General features: G+C 50.7%; 1 protein-coding gene across 1 annotated transcript; it reads left to right on the top strand.

The window, feature by feature from the left end:
* The first annotated feature begins 200 nt into the window (after window positions 1-200).
* Window positions 201-3,694, top strand: LOC119100596 (uncharacterized). The gene is made up of 3 exons (XM_037223675.1): window positions 201-224; window positions 2,100-2,384; window positions 3,196-3,694. Exons 1-3 carry the CDS (start codon window positions 201-203, stop codon window positions 3,598-3,600), a joined length of 714 nt encoding a protein of 237 aa, XP_037079570.1. The 3' UTR covers window positions 3,601-3,694.
* The last annotated feature ends 18,806 nt before the right edge of the window (window positions 3,695-22,500 follow it).

The following is a 22,500-nucleotide window of genomic DNA, read 5'->3' on the forward strand; positions in this document are numbered from 1 at the left end:
CCGCCGGGTGGCGCGGCGGCGCGCGGCGCGGGTTCCGCCGCGGCGACCACCCGTGAAGTCCTGCCGGGTGAACGGACTGAGAGGTCGCCCCGACCGCTCACTGGAAACTCCGGCGGGGCGGTCGCCACGGGTTTTGTTGGCTTGCAGCCTGGTGTGCAGACTTTGGGCTTAGATTCTCACCTTTGACCTCACCAGCAAGCATGGATGCCTTGAAACGAGGTGGTGTGAGCAGCTCTGAGAGGCAAAAGAACGATACGAATTGCCAGTCGTCCGGGCCACTTTTCGTATACAAAATTAGGTTTGAAAGACCCAAGACAGCACAACTGATATCAGCGACAGTCCAAAATCTCGCGACGAGTTTCCCGTCTGGCCATCAGAGTCAGACGCGGAACAGTGGCGTGGTATTCAAAGAGGGTGCTGACCCTAGACATATGGGGGCTATGAAAGACCTGAACACTGAACGAACACACAACCAAGTGAATGTGTGCACATTGTGGGAAACGATCGCTTGCTTCGTCGTGAGTTACCGAGTAGGCACTTCAGTCGGTACAGCACCAGCCACCACCTGCACCGGTTCGTCTGGCTGGTCGTCCACTTCTCGTCAATCGCAGGCCTGATTCACAACAGGGGGTGGAGTGGCAGGAAGCAGGCCGCGGTCACGTGTAACCCAGGCCCCGCTGCCAATTTGGGAGCTGAACATCAGCGGGGCACCTATGATTGCCAATCAGCTGTTCGGCAGGCTCAGACATCCTTGACGGCGCGCTGCTGAGCCGCGCCTTCATCCTTGATGATAAGCGCGGACGTGATGGGCTCGGCCATGTACAGGGCAGACAATGGGCAGGGCCGCGCCGGATCGGCTACTTATACGCGACCTCAACCCTTCATTGCAATCTATACACCCGGTGATGAATGCTAATTGATTCGGTAGGCGCCGCAATGCGGGCAGGGTGCTTTAAATACATGCCAGTGACAACTGAGGTAATTGTTCTCTTCTCTTTCCAAACATTTATATTGCAATGGCGCACGAAGATACATAAACATTTACTGGACTGATATCTCTTGATCTTACTGAGAGCTACATGTTATTCTCACCGCAATCTCGAACGAAGACTACCTCAGTGCATCGATCGCGTCACATAATTCATACAGGTAATGGGTCTGTAATGCTTTATGCCGCTCGTGCACTAAGCGATCACGATGCGCTTGTTCCCAATCAAGTCACACATTTCGGCACATTTCCTTTGTACTCGCATATCAGCAAAGATGCCGTCAGATAAAGTCCAATGAAATCAGGTATAATTTGTTCGTCACCGCAATGCCAGTCTCGTCATATAGTCAAATGAAGCATCAAAAGCAACCAACACCGAACTGATGACTCTTGTCGCACTCATTTTCTAATCGCGGATCATCTCATCATGCATTGATGGTTATACGAAAAGAGTCATTATCTGGTGCTCAGGCTCTCAAGACCATCAAACCATTGGCTTTTAAATTGTGCACACAATGTTCAGTCACTGATCAACTGATCACTAAAGCTGATCACATTGATAAAACTGAACACCATTATGATGCCTTTTGGTGACCTTCGACTTAAGATTGCGGCGTATCCTATGTCTCCTGCACATTCATACAGTCGGTCTTCTTTCTCTATCCTCTACATATTCGCACCTACCGTCTATAAACCTATGCCTAGTGTCAACAACATACTAGTCACGAATGTCCTGTCGGCCACGTCTCACAGACTCTGCTGCTTCTGAGTTGTACGGAAGTGACCGGTCGGTCACTTAGCCTCAAATTCACTGGCTGTCGTCTCCCGCAGACTCTGAGGCTGCTGAGCTGTCTGTCGGTGGCCGGGTGGGCACAGACCCACTGGCTGTCGTCTCCCGCAGACTCTGGCGCTGCTGAGCTGTCAGTCGGTGGCCGGGTGGGCACAGATCCACTGGCTGTCGTCCCCCGCAGACTCTGGCGCTGCTGAGCCGTCTGTCGGTGGCCGGGTGGGCACAGACCCACTGGCTGCCGTCTCCCGCAGACTCTGACGCTGTTGAACTGTCTGGCGGTGGCCGCGTGGGCACAGACTCACTGGCTGTCGTCTCCCGCAGACTCTGACGCTGCTGAGCTGTCTGGCGGTGGCCGGGTGGGCGCGGCCGCAGGCGCCCGTGGCGCGGCTCGGTGCGCCGCTCGCCTACAGCTACAGCTACTCGGCGCCGCAGCAGAGCCGGCAGGAGGAGCGTGACGTGCTGGGTAACGTGCACGGCTCGTACAGCGTGCGCTACTCGGGCGGTGGACAGCTCACGCACACCTACTCGTTCCCCAACCGGCTGCCGGTGTTCCGCACCACGCAAGAGGGCCCGCTCGGGCCCGTCGGCACGCTCGTCTCGTTGCGGGTACGTAACAAGCGCGCGCTGCTCCCCCACGCCGACTCACGTGGATCGGCCGGCGTCACGCTCACATCGGTCCCGAACCATCGACTCCTGAGGCAGTGGGAGTGACGTCCAGGGCCATTCCACCCGTTACTTGCACTGGAATGGCTTTCGGGACGAGTTGCGTGCCCAAGATTGTCTTTCGCGATGTGATCGACCGGCACCGCTGAGAAAAGCGTCACGGCGTGATTTCCCGATCACTGGTCTGGGTACTTTTCGCGCTTTTTCTGCGTGCTCTGTGGCTGCGTTTTACGCTGCTTACGCAGACCTTGCGTTATGGTAAAGCCGGAACGTGCCTGCCGGTGCACTTTGAGTGACTGACTTAGGTCAGTTCCTCGGAAGGCTGTAAATATGAACACACCAAACTGGGACTAGGCCGGTTAATGGAAATGGCCCGACAAATGCCAAACGACATACATAACACGACAAGCAGACAGAGATGCAAACAGACAAACAGACAGACAGACAGACGGACAGACAGACAGACAGACAGACAGACAGACAGACAGACAGACAGACAGACAGACAGACAGACATACATACATACATACAGACAGACAGACAGAGGGGCAGACAGACAGACAGACAGACAGACAGACAGACGGACAGACAGACGGACAGACAGACAGACAGACAGACAGACAGACAGACAGGCATGAGTGTGGGGACGGCGACTGACCACCACAAATGAGGCTGGGGGTGGCCACCGGAGAGGTGAATTCAGGCTCGGTCTGGGACGTCTGTGCTCACGACACGGCCCGCTCCACCGTTCCAGAACCCCAAGGACAGAGTGTTCCTGATCGAGATGCTGGCGCAGCAGCAGGACACGCGAGCGCCGTCGATCCTGACCAAGACGGATGCAGTGCTGACGAATGCGCTGCCCGTGTTCGTGAACAGCAAAGTGTCGGCGGCGCTGATCGATCTGCGCCTGGAGAGCGAGGCTGCCGGCGACGTGCGGCAGGAGCTTCAGCTTCGAGATCCCGGCGACGCCATCGTGGTGGAGGCGGCGCCGGAGCCGACGGCCGAGGACGGCAGCCGCACGCCCGTCTTCGTCAACAGCAAGGAGTCGTCGGCGCTGCGCGTGTTCCGGGTGCAGAGTCTGCGCGACGGTCTGACGGGTCGCGCGCCGCCGCTGGTCGGTCCAGAGGAGATCATCGTGGAGGCGGCCAGCAGTTCATAGGCACCGCCAGGTGCGAGGGAGGGGAGGCATTCGCTCCATGGGCGGCGCCAGCGTGTGTTTGACGGGAGGGAAAATCAGAGTCTTATAGACGGAGTTATGTTCGTGTGTGCGCAAGATGTGGGGCGGGTGGAGTGCAGAGCATCAGAGTCGGTCTTGGCACCGGCAGCAGCCTTTTAGGCTGAGGACGTTTGTGGGTACGACGACCAGCCGCGCAGAGGCGATGCTAAGGCATGAGTGCGGGGGCGGTGACTGACCACCACACATGAGGCTGGAGGAGGCTACCGGAGAGGAGAATTCATGCTCGGTGTAAGATGCAGGGGCAGCGTTTACAGATACGATGTCATGGCCGGCCCCGTTCAATGCATGCATGTGGTCTCCCCCATAAAGAGACGACTTCTCTTGGTACCGACACCGTCGGTTACCGGTAACGTCATCACCGGCTGGAGTGGTGGAAGACCGATTAGAAACGCGTGCCCCGAGGTTAGACCATACCAGTGACGTCACAGAAAGCAGCGCCAGTCCCGGGCATTTGCCACTGCTGTTCATCCGTTCTGTAAGACAAACGTGTGACGTTCAATTACTTTGCCTGCTTTTGCTGTGGATGACCGGTCCCCCCAAAAAGCAGCTAAACCACATATTAGGGGCAATTACTAGTATTTGCGCAATATCAAGAATAGTATAAGGTCTGGCACTATTCAGTGTGGTAACAAAACGTTGCCAGTACTCGGTCAGGTCGCAGGAACATTTTTTCGGAACTAGAAGCCCCCACCGTCCTAAAATTGTGAAAAAGTTGGTGCCGTGGCGACCTAACGTTGAAAAAATGTACGGATCCCATCGCACTGAGTCACATTGATCTGGGTAGGAGCCAGTATTTCCACGAGACTTTGCGCGGCGTTTGCGTAGTGGGTGAGCTATACTTACCATCGTTTTCACCGGTATAATGTCACGCACTCCACTGATCGCGCAGCTTGCAGCATTGCAAGGATTGATCGCCTGATCAATGCTCACACACGCCTCGCCCTCAACCATATTTTACAGTCTCACCTTACCACTACACACATCAGGCATTTCCAAGGAAAGTCTTCACCTAATTTCTTCCTTTACGCGGGGCAGCGACATCTTCATTTGAACTACGTCCGAAAATACTGACGGCAGCTTCCTCCGTCCCGTAGTCAGTTAGCTGTGTTAAGGATAGCTTCTTCCGATGGCACTACGCCTTAGCTTATTAGTTGAGTTACCACTTGATTAAGACATTTGTATCGTAGAACGTAGTGAGGTGGTAGAATACAGGCGAATCCTGCTCGGCTATCACATGCCTGAAAAATGAATTTTGATGGCCAAAACAAAGATAGGACAGGTCGACTATGAATACCATTGAGGGGAAATTTCGGTACAAAGGCGGTCGAAACGTATTTCAAATTGCAAAAATGGCTTTATGCATACTCTAGTATGTATCCTATGCATACCATTGTGGGATAATTTTGGTGACAAAGGCAGTCAAAACTTATTTCGAAATGTAAACTGGCTTTCAAATGTGCACCTTATGTTACCATTTCCACCACCCCCTGCATGTGCATTCTCAAGGTTACCACAATATCCCATGTGAGGGGCAGAGTGATGGGTTTGTGATGCACGATTCATGAGGATCTAGATTTTTACGTGCTGAGTTGGCGTGCAGGTTTCATGCGATGACACAAATGGCACGGCCACAACTAAAAAAACAACAAAAAAACTGGAGCCACGGTCTGCGGAAACACGTATGTCCCAAACATGCTGGGGCAGCAAGCTATGGAAATCAACGTTCAGGCGTGGAAAATCACGATCGAAACCCGGTACTCCTGATAATGTTCGGCAAACTGGGACCATTTTGGGATCCATAAGCGACATTTGCATCGTATACTCATTTACTATATTTCAGCGCAAAAAATGACAAAGTCAAACGCCGTTAAATGCAAAAACACACCACAATTAAGAGCGGAGCGCACCATCAAATTGCTCTCTCACATTCCATGACGATCTATGAACGCCAGGACAGTTTATGGAAATCGGTGTCTTAGTTCGTGTCGTAAGATTGCCTTTTCCTGTGGGAAACTTCCATGATCAGGCTAGGTCATGCTCATGACTGCGTTAAATGTACCTGTGCGTGACTCGACAATTAATGTGGTGTCCATTCCTTAAATATACGCCGCTCTAAAGTGCACCTTTGGAATCTGAGCGCCGACAGGCGGACCCTTCTCTGCGCGGCTATGCGACGGATGCCTGGCCGCCGGCGGCGGGGACGAGGCCTGGCGCACGCCACCGCCGCCGCGCCCACCGCCGACGGTGCGGGGCGCAGGGGCAGCGTATGAACCAACGGGCTGAAAGCTTAGGCAACGGCCAGGCGAGCCCACAGCGGGCGCGGCACCGCTCTGGGGCAGCGTGTGGACGTCAGGCACAGTCGGCCGTAGAGCCCACGTCCAGGTGCAAATAGTACAAGGAAATAGTAAGGCGGACACTGCGAACGCTGAGCTGTGCCTTGACCGCACGAGAGCCCGAGAGCAACGCCAGCTACGTGGTAACACGGGTGGTCTGTACGGTCCCATGCCGTCCAGCCGGCGCGCCCGACCGCTGGCGATGTCATCTGGATGCTGCTCCAAGTGTTTCACGAGGGCGGCTGCCTGGCCGAAGCCCAGGTCATACACAGAAGGTCCGGATGGGTCACCTGACATCTGCTTGAACCAGTGTCATACACAGGAAGAGTGGTGCCGGATGGGTCACCTGACCATCTGCTTTTGACACAGACCAGTGTCACACACAGGGAGAGTGGTGTCGGATGGGTCACCTGACCATCTGCTCTTGACACAGACCAGTGTCATACGCAGGGAGAGTGGTGTAGGATGGGTCACCTGACCATCTGCTCTTGACACAGACCAGTGTCATACGCAGGGAGAGTGGTGTAGGATGGGTCACCTGACCATCTGCTCTTGACACAGACCAGTGTCATACGCAAGGAGAGTGGTGTCGGATGGGTCACCTGACCATCTGCTCTTGACACAGGCCAGTGTCATACGCAGGGAGAGTGGTGTAGGATGGGTCACCTGACCATCTGCTCTTGACACAGGCCAGTGTCATACGCAGGGAGAGTGGTGTAGGATGGGTCACCTGACCATCTGCTCTTGACACAGACCAGTGTCACACACAGGGAGAGTGGTGTCGGATGGGTCACCTGACCATCTGCTCTTGACACAGACCAGTGTCATACGCAGGGAGAGTGGCGTAGGATGGGTCACCTGACCATCTGCTCTTGACACAGACCAGTGTCATACGCAGGGAGAGTGGTGTAGGATGGGTCACCTGACCATCTGCTCTTGACACAGACCAGTGTCATACGCAGGGAGAGTGGCGTAGGATGGGTCACCTGACCATCTGCTCTTGACACAGACCAGTGTCATACGCCGGGAGAGTGGCGTAGGATGGGTCACCTGACCATCTGCTCTTGACACAGACCAGTGTCATACGCAGGGAGAGTGGTGTCGGATGGGTCACCTGACCATCTGCGCTGGACTGGAACGTCACAAAAGACTGCAAACGTGCCGTTGGAAGCTAACTTTCACAATCATTTATGTGGCCCGTGGAGGCTTCGGCATCGTGGATCAAATGTCATGTTCGTGCAAGACATAAGAATACAAATAGTGTCCGTATCTAGTTGGCCCGAGAAGACGCAACACCATCACACATATTGAGATGCCAAGGCGAACACATTCTTGTCACCAACACATCCAACATGCGTGCTTTCATGTAGACACGCAGATACGTGACGACTGCATTGCTTGCGTTATAAACCCATTTGTCGTCGTCGCTTCACGGCGCATCGGGAATGCAGTCACGCATCCACACGTCCAGAAATGAGACGGTCAGACAATACCGCGCACTCTTCAGGGTCTGCTCTGGTGTCCGGACAAAAACGAATCGGTTTGAAAAAGCCGAGTGAAAGAAGTTAGACAAAAAAGTATAGGAATAAAAGTTATACTGCAAAAAAATCAGTTGAAAAAAACTGGAAAAGTCGAAAAGAAAAAGTTAAATGGCTGAAAGTGAAAACGAAAAAAGTAAAGTACCGAAAGCACACATGAAAAGTCAAAGAACTAAAAGTGGACAGAGAATAAAGTAGGCAGGGATAAGCCAAAATATAAAAGTCAAAAGCCCACAGGAATAAAAGTTACCAGCAAGTCTACGAGGAAGTACTGAATGCTTGCAATGGCATATTTGCCCTCAAAAGCACAGCTTGGAGAACCGAGTCCGAACAATGTAATGAGTATTGCTCTACAACGTCGCTTCACCGTACTGCATGGTACACTGAAGGTCGATAACTCGGCATAGGAACTCTGAGCTCACAATGCCCAACATGGGGTTGCGGTTTCCTATTAAGTTTGGAGGGGCCTGGATCGCCACATTTGAGGGAAAAGTGGGTCGAATGCGGGTGAAGGCCATTTATTGGCGTTTCCAAGGGAGGCTGCTCCACTTTCCCCTGCTCCGCCCCCTAACCCCCCCCCCCCCCATTAATTTTACGAAACTACGCCCCTGGCTAAATAACCATACACCCCTGACCGAATGACCTTCCACGCTGATATGAAGTACCTTGGTGTTGTGCCTCGAACGGGCCCGCAAAGTGTGGTGTTTTTAGGGTTGCATAGCGCACTTGCAGGTTTGCATGCCGACACAGTCCCACAACAGACCCGGTCCGCTGTCCTGCGGCCGCCCTGCGTACCCTGCTTACTTCCCTCTCCCCGACGCAAAACGTCCGGGACACGACAGCCCCGCGTCGCCGCTCAACTGGTGAGAGCCAGGTGATGCAGCTTAGGCAGCGGCTTTCTCGAGGGCCACATTAAAACTCGTCTGATCCCATCCCGCCCGATCCGATAGCTTCACGCTCTGTTCAGTCCCGTCTGATCTCGCCCTGTTCCATTCGGTTCCGTCCGGTTTTGTCCGGTCCTGGACATCTCCCCGGCTTTCAAACACTTATTTCTCAAGGTTGGGGGAAATGGCGGGGAGGGGGATCCAGTCCCCTTCCAACTGCATAGAGTGTCACATCCCTATGTTGGGCATTAAAAGCTCAGAGTTCCTATGCCTTGTACCTTCAAATACCAGTAAGTGCGGTTAAAGGACGTCTGAGGACAAACATTCATTAGATTGCAAATACTCTTGGTTCAGGTTGTGTTTATGATAAGAAGAGTGACATCGCACACACTCAGTAGTGTCTAGTGGATTTCCTGCCGTCTTTTGTCCCTTTAGACTTTTTGATTTTGCCTTATGCCTTTTGTCTTTTAGTCTTTAGATTTCTTCAATTACACTTTTTCCGACTCGACTTTTATCCCTATCGACCTTTTACGCTGTGACCTTTTGCGATTCGATTTTATATAAACTTTTGTCTCTTTCTACATTTTGTCGTCCGACTCTACACGCTACACTTTTCCCATGTTTTTTTTTTCATTCGACCTTTTGTTTGGGAAGCGCCTGCCCTAGACCAGGTGGCGCGTGGTTCAGTTCAGTCCCGCGCAGGAGTGCGGCATCGGCTGATCCCAGCACGTGCACTTCGTGTGACGGATCTGCACATTGCATGCGCGCCCTACGTGACAGATCTTCACGCACAGCACGCGCAGCACCGCCGCGCGCGCCACCGCTAATGCAAATCGCTTGTGAATCTGACGTCGCATTCCATGCTAGCGGATGCCGGAATGAGCGGTGCTGATTGCATCTCACACAAGGGAGGACGTTGGAGAGGTGGGGGGGGGGGGGGGGGGGGCGTCACGCAGTCGTCGCACGTTAGCTGGGGGCGACATACAGTCGTCGCACATCAGCTGGGTGTTTTGTTCGGGGGGAGGGGGGCGACACGCAGTGGTCGCACGTTAGCCGGGGGTGACACACAGTCGTCGCACGTTAGCTGGGTGTTTTGTGTTTTGTCGACAGATTGGAACATCAGACTGGCTTAACATGGTTCCTAGCGAGACCAACCCTAGCGCAAGGTGCAAAGATTCATGCTGATCCTAGTCAAGCGTTGGGAGAGTTGCTGTTGGTTTATTGGCTCATTTTCGTCGCATTGGTTGATATCGATAACGCTACTGTACTAGGGAAACTCGCCTTAGCTGTGACAAATGTATCTAGGCAAGACCGTTCATAAAAACATACCAGAACCGTTACTTTTGCTAATAACGTAGTGGATAATTTGGTAGATCTCATTCCTACTGGCTGTTTCGCTTTGGGTTTTACAACTCAGATAAGAATCCGTGCAGTGGCCGCGAAGAGCTTTTGGACCCCTGGGCCAAATGTCCAGTTTGTTTTTGCCAAGTTTAAGACGCTCTTAGGTCTTCTAAAACATCGAAATGGGCCCACCATGCATCAAATGGGATACCGGGCATAATAAAATCCCTCGGATCCCCGAAAAGGGCCCATATAGAGACCTAGGGGGGCATCCCTGGCAGATCCTCCGCCCTTGACCCCCGATTTGAGTCCCTTCTTGGCGAGGGATCTAGCTCTGTCACTGACCGATGTGATGATATGAACAGGGATTCTGTTCACAGCAGTAGAACTATTTTCGAATGAACGTATTTTGCCCCTGAATTTACCAGCCGGAAGCAAATTGATTCATGTAATGTTCATCTATAGCATCTTAGCTGAATCAATAAGTTACGCTGAGTGAAATGCTGTTGCCTCTCCTTGGCAGTTATAATCCTCAAAATCTTGCCGGCCACTGGGATCACCTACCCCCCCCCCCCCCCCACCACCACTACATTTAGCTCCAAAAAGCTTGTCCTCTTGCGGCTCTCATGTCTCTTCCTGTCAACGTATCACCCAAGCACGGCGAACTGGCTCAATCCAGTCGGACATTACAGGTTGTTCGGCTGCATCAGCTGCAGATTTCGCGTCAAGCGCTTTGGATCATATCGAATCTGTTCTTAAAGCTTTATTCGGTTTTTTAACCACATAGGTACTACTTAGCTCGTCTTTGCAGCAATGGTCATTCTATCCTCAGAAAGAAAACCCGAAATTCACCCATAAACGTCCATCAAGTATCTGTATTCTGCACCTCTGCAATAGTTGATACGTTGGTAGGTTCTGCATGTGAACATGGCTACACTTGTGGTCTTATCTTGTGGATCGCCTCTCATGCTAGCGGTAGCCCTGGCCGTGTGCCAGGGACCGGACGGGACTGAGAGGAACGACTGGAGACCCCTGTTCCCACTCACTGAACCAGTGAGGTTTGCTTCGGGCTAGGTCGCCTGGTTCGAAGCCAGTTTATATCTCAGCGCGGCGTTGAGTGCCGTCATGTGCTGATCTGAAAGCTGACAGACATCTAAGTGGTTGTGAGTGCCGTCTTTTCGTGTATCAGCTCTCACTTTTGCGAACAATTCCAACGATATTCCTCTGTGCGTGTGTATGTGTGTGTGCGTGCGTGCGTGCGCGCGCGCGCGCACGTGTGTGTGTGTGTGTTGTGTGTGTGTGTGTGTGCTGTGTGTGCGTGTGATGTGTGTGTGTGTGTGTGTGTGTGTGTGTGTGTGTGTGTGTGTGTGGTGTGGTGTGTGTTCTAGCTCTCACTCTCCTTCCCTCTTTCTCTGTCCCTCTATCTCTCTCTCTCTCTCTCTCTCTCTCTCTCTCTCTCTCTCTCTCTCTCTCTCTCTCTCTCTCTCTCTCTCTCTCTCTCTCTCTCCTCTCTCTCTCTCTCTCTCTCTCTCTCTCTCTCTCTCTCTCTCTCTCTCTCTCTCTCTCTCTCTCTCTCTCTCTCTCTCTCTCTCTCTCTCTCTCTCTCTCTCTCTCTCTCTCTCTCTCTCTCTCTCTCTCTCTCTCTCTCTCTCTCTCTCTCTCTCTCTCTCCCTCTCTCTCTCTTCCTCTGTTTCAATTGTCTCATGGTCTTCATTAAAACGATCGATACCAAATAGAACAGTTCAGCAAGTCATCCGCTTTTGATTTTCCTCGACGCACACCAGGTGGAGTGCACAGAGCTCGGGCCTGAGCTCTCCTTCGCTCTGCAGCGTTACAGATAGCAGCGGGGTCAACGTATGCTGGAGCTGAATGTGCGGATAGGCAAAGCTATCCAGACAACATTTTTTTTTTCATTTGTTATCGATCGGTTTGTGGAGGCCTGCAGATATTTGTACATTTGCGACATCTTAATTTAAGTACAAGAAGTTTATATTAATGTTAGTGCCCAGTTCACGATGCCTTCGTATTGTTAACAGCTTATTCGGATTCTCTGCATTAAGTGGCTAATTGTGAGCGCCCGAAGTAATTAGTGGCAAGGAGTAAAGAAGCAAAACATGACACGCATCGGATATTTAAGGAAAAGCAGAGCTGTAAAATTCCATCGTCGTTGCATAGAATGCTAGTACTGTACCAATCAACGCCTCATTCGCTGCTTCAGCTCTAACGCTATCTCTTTCCTACCATCAAGATACTGCATTCCAAGAAGCTGGATATGTAGCCAGCTGAACGGATTGGCTCGCTGCCTGATTAGCGTTCTGCTCTTTGGAAGGAAACATTCATTTCAAAAGTAAAAACCAAACGCTTTTAATTCAGTGTTGAGAAATAAGACGTGATTGAGCGCAAAAACGATATTTGCCAAGCTGCGGGCATCGCCAAATTCGTGACCGCTGCTGTACACGGACTGTGACCGTCGCTGACGCGTCATGACGGCCGTGTGTCCGCCGACCCACTATCAGGCTACAAATGTGTCGCGTGTGCGGCTATTGCAGAAAATAAAGAAACCGTACAACCAAGAATATATGCACGGAATTATAAGCAACTAAACTCTCGCCTACCCAGACCGTTCTCAAATATCAGACTGATCTCTAATTAATGTGCGGAGATTAACTGCGATTTGAATTGCACTAGAAGAGCCGGTTAAGCAAAAATGGACTAAACGACCACATTACACCTAATTAATAGGCGGCAACGAGCCTGTTAACAGGGAAGAAGACAACCTCAGAACACGCAAGACCATGAAGACGAGGCCGACATTCGACCTGCAAGGATGCATCCGTGGCTCTGGGCAAGACGTTGGCGGAAACCCCATGACTAAACGTACATTTGCAGTACCATTGTCAGCATCTATCCCAATGCAGCGCAAGAATACTAATGTAAAAAGCAAGGTTAAATAGATAATTTGCACAATGGCTAAAGGTGGCTGAGACCGTCAGCTCATGAGAATCCTCTCATTAGCAGGTGTTTAAGCCCAGGTGAGCGTTGCTGGCCAATGCGAACCGTAAGGTGTTCCTTGGCTGTTCCCTGCTCCTGGACACGATCAGAGGGCCTCCCAGCTGGTGAGGCGGCGTGACACCATGACAGTGTTTTTGACAGGTGCATTTCCGGACCTCCTGCCTACGTCCATTCTGGCCCGAACATAGCAAGTCCGCGCAATAACGGTATATCACCATACACCGAGGATCAGAGTGCCCGCGCCCATTGGACCCCAATTTCCACTGTATACCTGTCATCCATGGGCAAACACCTGCCATCCATCAGCTGGCATGCCGCGTGTTTCCACTGCATACCTGCCATCCATTAGCTGAAATGCCGCGTGTTTCCATTGCATACCTGCCATACATCAGCTGGAATGCCGCGTGTTTCCACTGCATACTTGTCATCCATCAGCTGGAATGCCGCGTGTTTCCACTGCATACCTGCCATCCATCAGCCGGAATGCCGCGTGTTTCCACTGCATACCCTGCCATCCATCAGCTGGAATGCCGCGTGTTTCCATTGCATACCTGCCATACATCAGCTGGAATGCCGCGTGTTTCCACTGCATGCCGCCGGGAAGCTGCCTACTTAAGGTATGAATTGGTCCAACGGACATTTGATTGCCCGTCATTCAACGTAGATGACTTGATCTGCTTTTGCGTGTAGGCAGGGGATAGCCAGAGCCTCGCTAAGAGGAACACAGGGTTGATAAAAGCCCCTTTATTGAGGTTCCCCCGCCATAAAATATCCCTGGATATAGTTAACATGTTAACAAGGTATATGGTTTTCTTCGTTTCATTTTTATTTTTACGTTGTAACTAGAACAGAAACCAGAAGCTACCGTGAAATCAGTTCTGTTTACATTTTTAACACGTGTCCGGGAGACTGGCTAGATACCCTTCGCTCGGGTGAGGGGGTCAATTTGACCCCCCTGAGATCGTGGAAACTAAGAGAACACCAAGTTCACAGGGTGTGTTGACCTGTACGTTAAATCACTTAGGTCAAAGTTTGAGGTAACTAGGTCATGACCTTCAGGCTAAATGATGTCAAAAAAGGTCAAATTCCGGGTTGGTGTCTAAGGGCCCCCAGAACCTAGGTAACTGTTTCTAAGCAAAAGGTCATATGTTCAGTTAAGGTCAGTGACCTTGTTTGACCTTTTGAAGGTCATGGTGACCAAAATCATACAAGACTGCTCTGAGTTTTGCGTTTGAATAAGCGAGAAAGATTACGCTTGGCAGTATGTTTCTAAAACAAAATGTTGACCTTGGTCATTTTAGGTCAATGACCTATTTTGACCTCTAAGAAGTCCATGGAAGATTAAAATGCGGTTTCTGCCATCAATCAATTTGAAATGAGCACCAGGAACTATCCCATACACCAAGCCCTAGAGTAATAAAACAGATTGGTTTTGACCTTAATCTGACTTTTATATCTGACCTTACGACAACCTCATTTGCTCATTTAATATTTGTGTCGCCTAACAAAGCATCTCAGAGATGTATGGCCTCGTCTAACTCTCCATTGTTGCATCAGATTGAACGATTCCCTTGGAGATGACTTCGCTGAAACCATGGCCTGACTTTGACCTGCTATAGACCAGCGACCTTACAAGGTACATCTAGATTTGTGATGCCAAACGATTTGCTATTCAATTGTCTACAGCTGTGCAAAACATGGGGCAGCTGCGCCGTGCCGTTCGGAAATTATTCTGGAAAAACCTTCGGGGGGCTAGTCAATTTGATCCCCCACCGAGCGCGTGTTAAGGCCAATCAACTGCAGAAATCCATGGTTTAACAACCGCATGGAATAAGTCACCGATGTTCACCGACTTGGTGAACTCTTTTAAACTGATAGGATTCAGAAGCTTTTTCATAATACTGCATCTGCGTTCTACAGATATTGAAGGCATCGGGAGGGTAGATTGTAGATCGATATGCTTGGTCGAAATTTGAGGGTGAAAATTTCATTGTAGATGGAGTGGTCAACAATGTGTATTAACATCGCCAAGCCATCTTTGTCCGGATATGTTTAGCATTTAGTCAGAATCGACTAGTGATGCAATTTACATAACGTGGCTTTTAACATGCGCGCTCGCAAATCTTAGCAACAAAAACCTCGACGCCAGGCGTTGTAGTCTCCATTGTCCGTGGACCGCTAGCTCAGTGGTTACCTTCTTCCACCGTTGAGCGAAAATGATGACTGTTCTCAAACAACTGCCTTTGAACACTTGAATCGGTTAGTAATACAAGATGTGTGACATAATTTTGAGCATGCGTACTCGCAAATGTTAATTTAAAAAACCTCGACGCCAGGCGTTGCAGCCTCCGTAGGCCGCGCAGCGTCGGCTCAGCAGCTTATACTGAGCCGTGGCGAACGGATGGACGAAAACGATGGCGCTTCTGAAAGGAGTATCTTTGAACGCTTCAGGACATTAAATCTTACATTTAGAAGGCAGTCTGGGCGCATATTTCACGTGTGCGATTTTTAGACTAATGATAAGAACGGATTGGCCCTTGAAGCACCGCAAAGTGGTGCTAGAATGTGGTGGTGAAACCGAAAGAGGGAAGGTAGATTCTCTATTTTCCGTGTTTCTGTAACTATAATCTGTCCAGAGACAGATTAACATTGCGCCCGCCGTCTGGTGGCACTAGCAGTGGCCGACGCCGTTGGGTTTTACGGAAGCTGCAGCCCAGACCATCACTGTCCTCGCTCTCGGGGTTGCTGGCGAGCATATTCAAACCTTTTGATGAATTTTTTCACTAATCCGTTCTGAAAAATGAAAGGTCTCAGGCGAACATCGGATGGCCTTGTTCGTTTAAAAAATAATAATGAGACTTCCTCTCTACTCAACAATAATGGAGCCCCTTATTTCCTTCCGGGTAAGGTGCCTCTTGAGTAGAGGACCAAGAGCATCTTATCGGTTCCGGTCACGAGCTGAGGGGCCACGCCGTCCCAACGCGAAGTGTCTGCTGGCTGTCATTCTAGCGACTCGGGGTGGGATCTCCTGGTCAATCCGGAGGCTATTGGAAGGATATATCACACCACATCGTTCCTCTCCCTGACACGGGAAGCCTTCTGACCCAAGCAGTTGGCCCCGGAGCAGCACAGAACCCTTATTGACGCAACGACATCTCTGATCGCCAAAGGTGGTCCAATAATTGTCACACAGGCTCCAGTTCCGTGTTTTTCTGTTTTGTTCAGAGATATTATGGAATTCCTGAACGCAGATTGTACATGATATGGAATATTAAGCTTGCATTAAAATGGCTAATTCATGTTCTTCTTAAAACGTCCAAGAGTTAGTCAGAATGGATTATTAATAAAAATTATGTAATATGGTTTTGAACATTCGCGCTCACAATTCATAACAACAACATACTGAACGCCTGGCGTTGCAGTCTCCATAGGCCGTACGGCGTCGGCCTGCGGCTGTGATACTAAGCGATGGCCAATAAGCAAACGAAAAAGATGACTCATCTTGAGGAAGATAGCTGTTAAGCTAGGTAAATCGGCCTGTTTATTTAAATGTGGTGCAAAAGTAAGGTAAACACAACCGTAATCTGAAAAGGGGTGGTGGGTCGGCGGTTAACACTGCTGGCCCTCCCCACGTTGAAAAGTTGGGGTGGGGGGGTGGGGGTGGGGGGTGGCATGACCCCCCCTGGCCCCCCTGTTCCTACGCCCATGTGCAGGCTTCTTTTTTCTAAGAACTACGAACGCTGTGCAAGTTAAGAAAGCGACCGAACATAGTCGTTGGCCGCTGCGTTGATATCAACAGGTACCCATCAGCAGACGTACGCTGTCGCGTATATCAGGTCAGAAGAGCTCCAGCTCGCTACCTCAAGGGGTCAGCATATCGCGACAGGGGGGGGGGGGGGGGCGATGCAGCCGGATAACTTCTGACTGGACGCATCACACATCTGTTAAGGTGACCCACAAAGCGTCATATCAAGTCTCAAAGGAGGGACACATCAGTAAAGCGAATGTTATTGTTATGGGAATGCTGTGTGTGTGTGTGTGTGTGTGTGTGTGTGTGTGTGTGTGTGTGTGTGTGTGTGTGTGTGTGTGTGTGTGTGTGTGTGTGTGTGTGTGTGTGTGTGTGTGTCTCCTAATATGGTTTTTGGTCTCTCGATATAGGCCATCTGAAAAGAAAACTGCTCTCACATGATTCCATTAAAGAATGGCGCCCATGCACCGGTGGTACCACAGAGAAGGAAAACCAAATGGTCGACAAAACCATTCCATGACGCGGAAGCGGGTGTACCTGCCTATTTACAGACCACGAAGCGCCGTGGCGGAGCTGGTGGGATGAGACACTGTAGGGTCATCGCACTGAATAAAATCGCACTGGTGGTGGTGGTGGCGGGGTGGTGGTTGCAGACTTAAGTGGGGCAGGTAAAATCGACACATGCTTGCGTGGAGCTGGGACACAGCAATGAGGCTGGTGGAATGAGATACCAAAGTGACGTCACACTGAGGTCATGCACCATGCAGGAGCTGTTGTGGTTACACACTGGTAGGGATGGTTAGATGAGACACTGGTGAGATGGTGAGGTCAGACACTTGTGAAATTGATACTCGCATAGAGCTGGCGGGAGCAGACATTGGTGGTGTTGGCAGGATCAGGCACTGGTGAAACTGGCAGGGCAATGCGGTCAGCTGCATGGAGCCGACACTCGTAACTCAGCTTATGTTTGGGATGTTTTAGAACTTCCGCGCGACAGCATTTTCATACGCTATTTGTAATATGGGGTATAATATTCTTCGGGCAGGAGCGATTTTGGGGTGTTCGGGTCGAGAGTTTGAGCTCAAAGGCCCTCAAAATTATTTGCCGCGGGCACGGCTGCCCGAAGAACAATGGCAAGCATTGGCGATGGCGGAAAAAGGCCTCGTAAACAATTTCCCTGCCAAATTCGATCAGATGGGGTGCTGAAGTTGCTTTAAAAAAGCTTTCACTCGCTGGGAGTCTCGGTTTTTTCATTGTATGTGAAATGTGTATGGCTTAGGATGCATGCTGCAACATTGTTTCTTTAATTATTTCCGATAAATGGAACGATTGAATCAAGCCTTGGATCTTTACTATATATTGTTTTACGCATTTCACGCCGGGATCAATGATATATATATATATATATATATATATATACCTATATGCTTGAAAAATATAATTGATAACGATTATGTATATATATATATATATATGTATATATATATGTACATATATATATATATATATATATATATCATACACATCGCCAACGCCGATATGCTTGCGCAAGTATCACCAACGCTTTCATGAGCGTGGGGTCCGGCCGCTAACTGAACATAGCTTGTAGTAGTGGGCTTGGATGCCACATCCGGTTTCGGGCCACAACGGTGTTGGCAAAAATCCGTCGAGGGGACACTAAGCATGGTTTTGGTCCGCGCACTCTGGGCAGACCAAAATGCCTGCGAAGAGACCTCGTCTGCGGGGCCTAGACAGACGAGTGTCTCGCAATGGCGTGAAGAAGCCCATCCGCAGCTGGGAAGGGTGTTGGTCTTCCGGCGTGTCACGTTGTCAAAAACAGTTACGACGTTGGTGTGCATTGGGGCTGCCTCCCATCTGTTTCGCGGCCAGCATCACGGTATGACGTCAGATGGTTTCCAATGCGATGGTCAGGTCAGCGGGTTGGTTGTCTGGTCTTTTTGTAATTTTTGTTGATGCATTCACATATAGTGTGCAGTCACACTCACAATGCACACTCCATACCAAATCATAAGTCAAATACATCATAATGCTTGCATCATGGCGCACACTACCTTCATCCTGCACCTACCCGCGATATGGCAGTCATCAGAAAACTGCCCACTTTTACCAGCCAGTCCGGTAGACGTAGACTTGGGCTAGGGCGGCGTACTCGTCCGGGGGCTGGGATGACGGTCTGTGGGCCACCGCCGCCTGTCTGTCGTACTTTCGTCATTTCTTATGGATACATTATTTGAGCTTAGAAGCAATCAACTTTACCAAGGCTCGTTTCGGCCATGCCTCGTTATCTTACGACTGATGACGCATGGCATGCATGGACAGCATGGCATGGGCAGGGCGTAGTTAGCCTAGGACATCAGGGCATGGATTTGCATTTGCCGCATGCGGCCAGCGATGATACTGGAGCTGTTGCTCTTCTCTATATCGATTATCATCGCAGTTGTGCGTGCGTGGCTACAGGAGTGAAGACAGGCACGCTGCAGTTTGCCAACGGACGCGCGTGCCATGCATGAGGGCCGTCCGAATCACGGTAGCTGCTGATCGTGTTGATGAATGTTGGCGACTCTGCTGTCGTTGGCCTAATTTCAGGTGAAGTTCGGCTGCGTGGCTAGAGCTTAGCATGATCTGTTGCTGTCCCCCTCTGACCCCATCGTCAACCCATCACTTCCTTTTTCTTGACGGCAGTGTATGCGCGCTAACAACGTGGGTAATAAGTACGCGGACGGGAGGCCTGTGGCCTCCGTTATTCATTTACAGATTTTTTCTGTGAACTGGAAAGCTATTTTTCGGGACACGACCTGTTGCACAGCTATGTTAATTGCGCCATCCGTGAGCCATTAGCGTGGTACATGCCCACGCTTCAAAATACAAGCACAGCTTTCTTTCACGTGGGGGTCACAATACTGTTCTGAACTCAAACGTCTTATATCTTACCCGTTTTTGGCTTTCTAAATTACTACCCGAGAGCGACACTCGTTAAGGATGTGAGTATTTCAAGTTCCGCTTCCAAGCATTGGACGGCTTGCAAATTACCATTGGAGCCCAATTGTATACATTTTCTAGATGATCTTAAATATGGAGTGGTATTCTACACATGTAGTTGTGCATAGCGTGTAGTTAGTAGATTACGAAACAGCGGAGCCAGAATGCAGTTGGCGTTCCGTTTGGGGTCAGCTGTGTTGTCTTTCCTTTTCCATATTTTAAAGTCGGTCTGCTTTATGCTCAAGATCAAAGCAAAATGTACAGGAGTGGGCTGCGACGTGATGCGTGTTTTACAAAACCAACAAACCAAAAATGGCATCTCCGTCTGCAAAAGGAAAAAACTGGACAAAGTTGACGACCTCATCGACGCACCAATGGCGGAAAAGGACGGTCAGGAGGACATGGGTGGAGACGATTGTGCGGCGGAGGTCGCAAATGTCCTACCCGGACAAAAAGCCAAGAGGGAAGAGAGCCTTGTTTCCGGAGGAGAAATCTGCAGATCGGGAGACTACCGATGAGGCTCAGGAAAAAACACCACTGGCAGAGAAAAGACGTATTGCTTGGTGCAATACGGAAAAGGCAGCTGTGGTGAGGCAGTTTGGCCTGTTTGTTAGCCGCATAGAGGTTCCTGGCCAAGCTGCATGCTTGCCAGGAACTGTCAGCAGAAAATGCTCTGTTCCAGCGTTCATGGAGAGATGTTAAATATCATGTCCATAACGTGATTGTTAGAGCACGTCGTAAGGCGAAGTGAGTGTCAGTGACTTACACCTTAGATGTCGACTTCGTTCACGTTTGCATGATGCTCGCCCGTAAAGCTCGCAACAACAAAGACGACCTCCTTGTTGTTGCCCCCGTTTGTAGTAGAAATCTGTGTAAGTGGAGCTGATGAACGGTGAAAAAGCAATGCTCACCAAGGACAGTGTGGCGAAATTTGCAATTCTGGGAGGAAGATGACACCTAGGCACGGAAATAGACGCACCCCACCGGTAAAAATGCGCTATACCTGAATGCCAATTTGGCAGCAAATTAGGTGTGTCATTCTGTTGCATCTTTCCAATACAGGATTCAATGCAAATGCTTCTTTCTGTACGTCATTTTTGAAATCCTTTGGCAAACCTGACGCCACTACACCTAACCGAAGTACACTTGTTACATTGACAAGGGATGGGTCACAGGGGCCTTTGACTAGTTCTTGAAGACTGGAATGGGCGCGTGGGCGTCGAGCACGAAATCTCGCATCAGCCAACCAACCGACATGTTTATGCGGCAGCTCATTTGGATTCAGTGACTGACTGCAATGAATGTAATGACTGACTGCTTGATTTTAGTGTGGCAAGGTCCTCCTTCCTCGCTCAGCAGCTGATTGCTACATCACACCGCACCATGGATTCCATTTGTATGAAGAAAGTGCATATGCGTAATTGATGCGTATATAAAAACCCAACACATACGCAAGCTGTGGGAAAGGCACATTAAACAGGTAGAGTGAGCATGTGACTCATAGTTACACCAGCAGCGAACCATTCACCCACACTCAGTAGTATAAAAGAGGCCACCATTAAGTAGGCCGCTGCATTGACGCCGGCACAGGCCGTATCCCAACAGCGGGCCACAAACTGTGTACCCCACCAATGGAGCAGACAGACGCCGCCGCGCACTCGCACAGCCAGTCACATCCACAGCATTAGTGGTCGTGTGCTGTCGCTCTGAGACACCGGGGTTCGCGAGCAGGGTCGAGCCATGGGGCTTTGTATGCTGACTGGGACACCGGCAGTGTAGGAGGGACTGTCGGAGTCACCTGCGAAAGGGATGAAGGGCGGCTGCCCGCCGAAGCACCTGAAGCTGCAGTAGCTCGGTCAGCGGACAAACAGTTCCAGCAGCACCTCAAGTCACTTTTTCCATCGCTGTCTGGAGCGTCGCCTCCGTTGCCCGCTCCTCAGTCCCGGCTGCCTTCTGCTGCAACTGTTGCAACAGCAGAAGCTTTGGGAAAACCGCCGTCGAGTAGTGTGCCGCCGACCGGGTCATTGATGATGCTTTAGCACTGTTCGCTCTATTAGTGCTAAAGCGTCATGGAACCCAAAAGGCGTTGGTCGCCCTTTCTCCCACCCTAATCGGGCCGTTGGGGCCGGAAAACATGAAGTGTCCCGGGTGTCCAGCCGTCGGGGCAAACACTCAACGGGTAGTCTAATGCACTACAGTCATTTGTCATACCGTCCGAGGCAATGCCACAGTATGGGAGGTCGATGTAGCCAAAATCGGTTGGTGACATCAACCGGCCTGGGGAGGGCTTTATCATGAAGAACGTGCAGCAGGCATTAACATGGCGTATGCTACTATTTATCCGACTTGTTGATTTAGACTTGAACGGGAACCGGGACGGGACGGGAACCGGGACGACCAGAAAGTGCATCATGATAAAATGAAGTAAAACGATTGTTGTATTATGGACGAATGTTTTAAGCAGCAGAAAGCCTACGATCCGCCGTTATTTGCCTATATTTGAACGCAAACCAACAGCCTGACGCGCAAGCAGGAGCGCAGGGAGGGAAGGGCACAGAGGGCACGTTCCCCCTGCCTAGGGTTTCAAGGGACCCGAAGGGCCTCAGGATTTACGATAAAGGACCTGATTTGAGAGCCCAGAGGGCCAGAAAGGTCGGCTGGAAGACTATCCAGAGCCCCGGCCGGCACGATGGGGCACTCCAATGCCAGCCATATTTTTTTCGGGGCGGGGGAGGGGGGGGGGGGGCTTTCACTATTGGGGATCCGTTTATCAACCTTGTGCCCGCTCCTGGCCCATTGCCAAGGTTCTGACTGCGCGCTTGTGCACAAGGTAGCGCATTGATATCTGGCCGTGTCTGGTTTGTCGCCGTCATCTTTCAAAGGTGGCCGCGACGCTGGCTTATGAGATGGTCGTTGCCTCGGTGATTAATTAACATGTTGTTTTCAAGCGATACATTTGTCGACAA

Source organism: Pollicipes pollicipes, unplaced genomic scaffold (genome assembly GCF_011947565.3).
Source record: "Pollicipes pollicipes isolate AB1234 unplaced genomic scaffold, Ppol_2.1 Scaffold_4881;HRSCAF=5763_pilon_pilon_pilon, whole genome shotgun sequence".
Lineage (NCBI taxonomy): Eukaryota > Metazoa > Arthropoda > Thecostraca > Pollicipedomorpha > Pollicipedidae > Pollicipes > Pollicipes pollicipes.

What these genes read in the sequence shown, in the direction of transcription:
- LOC119100596 (XM_037223675.1), top strand. Translation starts at nt 201, where the DNA reads ATGGATGCCTTGAAACGAGGTGGT. An exon ending in ATGCCTTGAAACGAGGTGGT is followed by an intron (nt 225 to 2,099) that starts GTGAGCAGCTCT and finishes CGTCTCCCGCAG; the next exon opens with ACTCTGACGCTGCTGAGCTG. An exon ending in GCACGCTCGTCTCGTTGCGG is followed by an intron (nt 2,385 to 3,195) that starts GTACGTAACAAG and finishes CCACCGTTCCAG; the next exon opens with AACCCCAAGGACAGAGTGTT.